Source organism: Echinops telfairi, unplaced genomic scaffold (genome assembly GCF_000313985.2).
Source record: "Echinops telfairi isolate 266 unplaced genomic scaffold, ASM31398v2 ScPeMD7_7475;HRSCAF=8513, whole genome shotgun sequence".
NCBI classification, from domain to species: Eukaryota; Metazoa; Chordata; class Mammalia; order Afrosoricida; family Tenrecidae; genus Echinops; species Echinops telfairi.
The window spans coordinates 27,443,812-27,452,793 of record NW_022111379.1 but is presented as its reverse complement, the minus strand read 5'-3'; the positions used below and the strand labels follow the sequence as shown (position 1 = coordinate 27,452,793).

Below are 8,982 nucleotides of genomic sequence, written 5' to 3'. Positions count from 1 at the left end.
GGCTTATACTCGAGTATATGGGGGTAGTTATTCAAGGAGGAATTTTAATCTTATGCTTAGGGAATTTAGGGATAAATTAACAATAGGTACATAGAAGAGTGGGTACTTTTGAATTATGATATTGGTGAACAATAGAGAATGTACTATCAAAAGAAGGAACAAATGTGTCTTGAACGAAGTACTCCCAGAATGCTCCTTAGAAGCTAGAATGATGAGACACACTATGAATATGCCATCAGGAGGTACTAATTCCTGGGGTAGGACTTTATGCTTGGTAAAAGAGAGGGTAGACAAAAAGGAAAAACCCTCATCAAGATGAACTGACCCAGTGGCTACAAGAATGGGCTCAAGTGTAGCATCACTTGTGAGGATGACAAAGAACCTGGCGGCATTCCATTCTGTTGTACATGAATCATCATCAACTGGACAGCATCTAATAACAAGAGCACAGAAAACCAGGCAAGGGGAAAATGAAGCAGTTATTGCCTAGTACTATAGTTGAATCTAAGAGATGGCTTCCAAGCCAGCCCTGTTTTTACGGACCTCTTGTAGCAAGATGTGGTCATGTACCACATTCTTAGCAATGGGATATAGGTCCAGGTGATGGATGCAATCTCCTACTATCGTGTTTGAAAGAAAAGCTCTGGCTCCAATCTCTGCTCTTTTTCAGCTTGGGCTGGCTGTGATAGAAATATGAAGAGCCTTGGAGCCTCCACTCTGAGGATGGCCCAGCGGTGTCTTTGAGTAGACAGACTGCCAACAATCTGGCACTTCAACGTTTGCTCCATGAGAGAGAAACTCATGTCTATTTTGTTTTAGCTCTTCCATGAGTTACCACTGACCTAATAGATAATATGAATCATCTCTGAACAAACCCTTACAGAGATACAAAAATATAACTGCTGAATACTGATTCAGTGCTGAATTATGAGAGAATGGTTTCGGAGAAATTGGTGGGGAGCATAAAAATGTTCCTCTGCTAACTCAGGAAAGCATGATGTCTGAAACTGAAAGAAAAAAAAAAGATGGTGGTGTAAGGACATGATTCGATATGTGGAAAAAGTACAAGGTTCTAATAAGGGTTGGACATGTAGCTTCCAGAGGGAGGAATGGAAAGAAGGCAAGAATGGGCATCGCTGGTTTTCATTGTAAGTACTGCAGAAGGTTGAATTTGTATAACCACTTATAAAAATCACTTAGTTAAAAATTTCATTTTAAAAGAAATTAATTCTGTTCCTAGTGCATGATAAGCACTAGTTAAGTGGCAGTAGCAATTGTTATGAGGAGTCCCTTGCTCCCCATCTGCCCACCTTCCTATGGCAGGGAACAGCACCTGTCTCACCCAGAAAGCCTTCTCTAAGTACACCCACAGTGCTAAGCAAGCAATAGCAGATGTACTGTCGGCCACCGGCTCCATTCCTCCAGGCATTATTACGGCAAATTCAGATCATAACCGGGTTTCGCACTCTTAAAGTAAATCAAAACTTTCCCATTCCGACTGGGCTGCAGATGTTTTCTCCAGGAGAGTCTCCCATCCCCTTTCAGCCAAGAGGTCCTTAACTTACTGCCCAGCATGGCTTTCATGGGAGTCCTGTGACCATCCACGATTCCATTCTGACAAACCAAAGCTGGTGGTTCTTCTCCCAGGGACAGATGCTGAACACGACCAGGAAGTCATATGTTCATGACTGAAGTCCTTTCCCCAATGAGCAGGGGTTGTAACCCCAATGCAGAGTCTAATGCAAAACTCCATCTTTCAGGGGGTCCACTTTGCTGGAACTTACACTCCTGAAGGGATAGGTTCTGTGTATTGGCCATGCCCTATGCCTTCTGGCCTGTGCCCAAGAAGAGCCAGGCTAATGGCCTGGAACCAATGTGGGAGCTGGATGCCGGCAGCCCAAGAGACAGACACAACCTCTGGGCCCCAACTCTGACTCTGGCCCTCAGAGTGGACTGGCCCGTCCCTTCTCTGAGCCCTGTTCACTCCTCTGTCTGATGAAGGGAAAACATGACAGAGGACAAATAATTTGACAAACCTTAAAGTACCTCATGAATGTAACAAAATGTCCCAGTTAGTCCACCATACGAGCCCCCTAAAGGAAAAGGAGTATGGGGCGGCAGTCAGAGGCCTGCTCTGTGCCTTTCAGCACCCTGCACACCTTGGGCCTCCCTACCAAATGCCTGTTCCTCGAGGACTAAGGATCTATGTACTGGATGTCAGGGGCTGCTCAGAAGTGGTTCAGAAGCACCTGCTTTGCTTCCATTCCATTCCCTTTGAGACTTGGGCTACTCTTATCAGAGGAACAGCTTAGAGCAAATGACTCCCGAATGGGACTCCCTCAAGCCCAGCATCACCACTTCTTTGAAGCCCTCTTACTTCCTCTGTGTCTGGCTCAGCACCTAGCACACAGCAAGTACTTCATGGCTATCTACTGAACAAGGAGTGGATTATTTAATGAATGAGTAAATGAAAGAACAAAGGTCTTGGTATTTATTGCACACAGTGTCTGGTGCTGCTATCAGCTGTGTGTGTCACAACTTCCATTGTGGAAGGCTCTGCCATCTCACCTCCACACTCCCACAAGGCAGGTGCTTGCTGAGATCGACTACCACAGACGGAGCTAAGGGTGGCTTAAATAAAGGATACATGCCATACCGGGGTCCTCCCTGCCAACCTGGCTTGCCCTGGAGCCAACGGAAGCTCACTGAATGCATGCCTTGACTCCTGGCAAGGCTGCTCACTAGCCAGGAGTGCCAAGGCATTAAATCGGGCCTACATTTTGAAGTAGGGGCAGTTCTGGAAGCAGAGGTAACAGCGCTGCCACAGCTAACCACGTGCACCTTGGTCTTATTCAGTGGAGGCAGCTAAGGGAAGGGAGACTTACGATTCCATTCTGTACACTAAAGCCCAGCTGGTACTTGAGGTCTGGCCGCTTGATGAGGACTGTCGTGACTGGAGGGCAACTAACAATGTTGAGCTTTACTTGAGTCTGGTTCTTCAGGCCCTGTAGAGTGGGGGGAGGGGAACATCACAGCATCACATGGCAGCCTTACATGTCGATGAGCATACCCCCCTGGCACTGACTGAGGATGAGGCTTGACTTGGGGCTGAGAGAGCCTCAGCTCTAGGCTGTGACGGTATAGGCAAGACAGTCTGAGACTCAGTGTCCCCCCTGCACCAGGAATGCAAATGGAGGCCTGACCCTTCCCCTAGGATCAAAGCTAGAGTAGGCATGTGACACTCTCCCTGTGCCTGGTGCCCTCTGAGCTGGGCTACCACAACCTTCCCACCCTCCACCCCCAACAAGAGCTGGACTAAGGGCTGCTTCACAGAACCCAGGCCTAGGCACCACAATCACCCATCCGTGGGAGGAGTCCAATAACATACAGCTCTAGGAGAACTTCCTATTTAGAACTCTGGACCACTTTCCCCAAAGAAGAACTTCTCTCAGTGAAGGGATTTCTGTGCTGACATGAGAGAAGGATAGATGTGAAGAGATGTGGTCAATAAAAACCTAGCTATGAGCAATGCGGGGCTCTAACCTGGAGGATGCAATTGTCAATGGGCATCCCAGACTTCAATTCTGAGGGGCTAACTAGGGAGTAGGGTATCAAATGCCAAGCCTCACAGATCCATAGTTTCAGCTGTGTCCCTCGAGCCAGGCTTGCTTGGAGTTGCCTGGGGAGGGGCATGACCCCATAGACCCATGACAAGAAGATGCTACTCACTGCTGCAGGAGGGAGGATAGCACACACAAGCCTTCCTGCTGGATGGAAGACTTTCCTTACATGTATCAGGCAGATACTGATGGTCAGTTATAAGGGACAGCCTTAGCAGTGTGCTTCACTTTTCAGACTGGGCCAGGAAGGAGGAAGGCACTTCCTCTAACACTAAGGTAACAGCAGTGGGTGAGAATGATTCCCTAAGGGTTGGGCCAGATTACAGAGGCCTTGCAAACAGGCAGAGCCTTCTGTCTGATGACCCTGAAAGACAGTGAATGTACTACTCACTATGTTGACCCTGAGCCAGCCCAAGGCTGCCTGCTTGTTCCCTGGGTCTGGGGTTTTCACAGAATGGGAGAGGCTACTATAACGCCCCTGACCTCACCCTATTGTGTCCTCTCTGTTGACCCCTCCAGGGACAGGTCACTTGAAAATCTAAAGATTGGGAGCTCATGATGTCAGTCATTCTCTCTTATAGAACAAAAGGCTGCCTCTCAGAAATGCATACCAACCAGAGAAACGGACTTTCCCGGTTTGCCCAGGGCTAAGGGGCTTTCCAGGGAGTGAGATTGGCAGTGCTAAATGGGGACGTCCAAGCCAACCTGGACAACTGGTCTCCTCATACTTAAAGAACACAGTGACTCAGCACTGAGCTAGATGAAATCAGGCCTCCCTTTCTCACACCCAGGCAGCCGGGTCCTTCTGATGGGAGCTATGTGTACTGTGTGCAGTCTCTGGCCAGTCCCTGGGTCTCTCTAAGGATGACAATAAAGTAAGGATGAAAGGGGGCAGGTCCCTGGTACCTACCTTGATGATGCCCTGGCAGGTGGCAAGGGGCAGCCCCACCAGGCTGGTGCCATTGATGGACATGATCTGGTCCCCAATGCTCAGCTTCCCTGATCGTGCGGCTGGGCCACCGTTCATCATGTTCGCCAGAATAACCGTGGGCAGGATGGAGCCCCAGCCTGACTCCACAACCACCACGCCAAGGAGCTCGCCCTTATGCTTCTCCAGCAGCAGCTGCAAGAGGATTGACATGTGAAGATTCCATGGGGTGCAGAGGTCTCTGCCATCTCCCATAAGAGACTTTACCAATGCTTGAGCCATGTGGCCTCTGCCCTGCCCTCACAGCCAAGGTAGCTAATCTGGGCAAGGAGAGTCTTAGGGGCCAGAGGATATCCACCTACCTCCAGGCTCACCTTCTGGCTCCCAAGTCCTTTTCCCCCCACCCCAATACACCTCACGCTCAAATTATGCCAGTGTCCTATCTCCTATTCCTCTCCCAGTAGCTGTGACCACATACCACAGAGCCCTCGCCCCATCCCATCCTCCACATCATCCTTCACCATACCCTTCAACCCCCCACCCCAACCATTTGAACTCATCTAGAAAAGCTTCAAGGGTCACTTCCTTAGAATGTTGCAACGGCTAAGCCATTTATTCCTTCATTCCACAAGCAGAGTCATTAATTCACTCATCAATTCAATCGGCAGTCAGCACCATTCATTCTTTCAACACGAGATCAGGAGCATCGATCCAATCATGCAACAAGCAGTCTGAGCCATTCACTTATCTGTGCATTGAACAAGTAGTCAGGCTGTATGTAGGTCATCCCCCAGGTTTCCACTCTGGAAAGCACACATGTCCAAGGACCCCCGAACAGAGCCTTTGGAACCTGCTCTGGCACCTTCACAGGGAGCTTCAAATTAAGCATGCAAATTCCAAGTGTTAAAGATGCCTCCCATAGTTTTTCAGAAGCACCCTAGACCCTGACTGCCAGTAGATGACAGTAATAACATCAAAAGGCATATTTTCAAGGTCATTATATGGGTTATGATGAGTCCCTTTGCTACATCACTCCCTCATCACGCACTTACATGTTCCCGTGAAAGCAGAAGCAGGTATATACTTTATGCACCCTTCTGGCCCACTATGACAGCAAAGAACTTGCAGTTGTGAGTCTAAAAAGGCTGCTCATCCCAGGAGGCTGATGGGAAGCCCTGGGAAGTGCTCCTCACTGAGACTGCTCACTTGATCCTCTGGAAGGTGTGGGTGGGAGAATAGGATGAGTGGGGCGGAGCTCACCTCCTTGCAGTTCTCCGAGTTTGAGAAGTGAATGAGGTCATCGTTGTACATCTCCTGGGTATTGATGATGTCACTGTATTCTTTCTGGCTCAGGTCCTCGGGGTTGATGCCATTGGCCCGAAGGAACTCTTGGTAGGCCACGCTGAAGGCCTGGCCGATGGACTGGGCAATGAGCTGGGCCTGAGGGGAGAGAGGAGGCCTCGCTGGAATGTCTGTGCCTCCGCAACAACACGGAAGCACAGACCCCACACACACCCAGAGAAGAAAGACGGCAACGAAGAGGGTGCCAAATGTACATATAGCATCCCAGGGAGCCCAGAAGAAAAGGGGCAGGTCCTGGTCCACTGACGCTATCTCACACAATACTACCCAGGAGTGCCATGGGCAAGCCTTTCTGCTGCCTAGTGCCAGGGCGTCCTGAGTGCACCCATACAATCTGCTTTATGTCCAGCATTCCTAGGACAAAGCACATTTTCAAATTAAACCTGGGAAAATTGTGAATTATTTGTGAAATAGTCTATTCTTGTAACTGCGGGTTTCTTGTCATTTATCTTATTCCAAAGATACTGCCGGCCATCTACCCAATATTTATTTCTCCATAGTAACAAAATCTAATGTTGCTCAGGGAGGCAACGTGTGTCCAGTCACTGTTGGAGCAGGACGGCTGTCCTGGGGCACTCCGTACAGGAGCGATGCACACTGCCTTTCGTTCTTCCCGCTCCCCGTTTCTTCGCATGTAAGCATCCCAGTAGATAGCTCCAGTCAGATGAACCCACATGCAAAGTAGCTTCAAAGAGCACCTAGAACTGCTGTCCAATTTATACGGCTTTTATTTATTTGGGGTGTCCTGTCATGTGCTCTCAAAGCCCAGCACACTGAAAGCATGGTGATTTTCATTTGGTCCCTGTACGCTGCTGCCTTGTGAAACTCCAGTTGTGCCTTGTGTGCCTGTGGTCAGGGACAGCCTCATAGGACCTCTGTTTCTTCATCTATGAGATCACTGGGATTAATATAATGCCATTTAAAATTATAACACCTAAGAGCCATGGCAGCAGGTAGGAAAACAGTGATTATCAGCAATTTATATATCTTCTCTAGGCCAGTGTTTTCCAAATGGGTGATACCACCCCCTGGAGTGCTGGAATGATCTGAGGGATGCACAAGCAGATACTTGCACTTTATCCCTGGCTACTGGCTACAGCAGAGAAGTTCTTAATTGGTAGGAGCACACTGGGTGAAAATGCACAGCTGTCCTTCTCTGGGGGAGCACCCAGGGACAGAGTTCGGGGTTTAATTGATGCTGCTCCAAGAACATCATGTTCCCCATGTGTGATAAATGGAATCATGTCTCTCCAAAAGACATGTTCAAGTCCTAGCCACTAGCACATGGTTGGAAAGAGGACCTTTGAAGATGCTATTAGTTAATATAAAGTTATACTGGAGTAGGGTGGATTCTAATTGAATGTAAGTGGTAGCTTTATCAGAGAGAAGAGAGAGAGTCAGAAGGATGCTGTGTGACACTGAATCTACACGTCGTGGAACATCTGGGACCACTACAAGCTAGGAAAGACAAGAAAGGGTGTTCCTCTAAAGCCATGCTTCCCAAAGTGGGTGTTACTGCGATGTGGGGGGCATTAGAACCTACGCTTTATTCTGGATTGTGGTCTATAGTACAAACGTTTTTAATTGCAAGGGGATTGCTGAGTAACTTTTTTTCCTGAGAAGAGGGTAGTAGGCCAAATAATTTTGGGAACCTATGCCCTAGAGCATCCTGAGGGAGTATGGCCCTGCCACACATTGATTTAGACTTCTAGGTCCCAGAACTGTGAGAAAACAGAAGCATGTTTTTATAAGCTCTTCGGTCCAGAAAGTGGGAAGGGTTGCAGGGGCCAACCTCAAAGCTGGATCTCAGAACAACTACAAACCAGGTGCCACAGACACTTGTCCCCTCCGAAGCAACAGCAGAACCATGCGGATTCTCTTCTCTCCCTGACCCTCCCTTGATGCTTCTCTCTCGTATCCCTTTGTGATTTCAAAAGAAACTGTACCACTTCGAAGGGAGAACTAGGGTATGAGTCGGAATTATTCAATAGCAAGCAACAGGGTGAATATTGGAGCCTTAAAGGCAAGGTCACCCCAGGACGGCATCTGGCTTCCCTCTGAGCTCTCCTAGATCTGCCAGCACTTCTCCCGCATAACCACTAGACCACCAGGGCTTCTTAGTCCTCTTCAGCAATTGTGAAATCAAAAGTGTTCCTTATATTTCCAAATGTTCCCTACAGCTTGAGAAGTCCCATATCAAAGGAAACTGAGTGATCACAAGCTCTGCCCTACCCTAATATGCAGAGTATCAGGACGCCTTAATATTCTCCAGGTTAAACAGCATAAACATGATAGACAAAATAGCAAAAAGGATCATTCCTCCAATCTAAATGCAGATCAAAAACAGGTTATCGGGTACACAAGGAAAGCCAGCAGGAAAGAGAAGGGCCAAGATAAAAAGAAGAGCTGTTTCCAGAAGCAGTAATTTATGAAACAGAAGATAACATCAAATAAACAACCACACAACCTTCATTTGGTATCTTCAGAGAGCTTCACAAATACAAGAACAATATGCTGTGAAAAAAGGAACAAGAACACATAAGGGAGCTTTTAGAATAAAATACATAGCTAAACAAACACTGTCATCAACTCGATTTGGACTCATGTTTACACCCATGGTCATTGAGCCAATTCCAATTCATAGCTCCTGCGTTGCCAAGACTGCACTTCTTTATGGGAGCAGACAGCCTCACCTTTCTCCTATGGCGTGGTTGGTGGGTTTGAAAATTACAGCTAGAACCTCAAGGCTACAAAGCCACCAGGGCATAAAATTCAATATAGCTTCTAATTCAAGATGCCTAATTGAATCCCTCTCCAACAAACAGGAGGAAAACATCAAGAAATCCCTGGGACCCTGAAAAGAAGTCTTCAGCTCTCCCCACAACTTGGCGAGGAAGCTCCAGAGCCCTGCACATCCTGGAAAGGAAGCCCCTGGACGTCCTCACACCTGGGGTAAGACAAAGTTATCTACTCCCATCCACCCAGCAGCTCTTCCAAAACAGAACAGCTGCACTACAACGTCATGGAAACAGCTGTCTATCCTGGGAGGAAAAAGGAAGAGGAGGAGGAAGA

At 48.0% G+C, this 8,982-nt stretch overlaps 1 protein-coding gene across 2 annotated transcripts in view; it reads right to left on the bottom strand.

Annotated features, from left to right (window-relative positions):
- Positions 1-8,982, bottom strand: part of APBA2 (amyloid beta precursor protein binding family A member 2) — a 182,588-nt gene that overhangs the window by 12,172 nt on the left and 161,434 nt on the right. For both annotated transcript variants that reach the window (XM_004699738.2, XM_004699737.2), the window contains 3 exons: positions 5,809-5,988; positions 4,531-4,743; positions 2,886-3,005 (listed from right to left, as the gene is read on the bottom strand). In XM_004699738.2, coding sequence (XP_004699795.1) covers positions 2,886-3,005; positions 4,531-4,743; positions 5,809-5,988 — 513 coding nt within the window. The remainder of the gene's footprint in view (positions 1-2,885; positions 3,006-4,530; positions 4,744-5,808; positions 5,989-8,982) is intronic.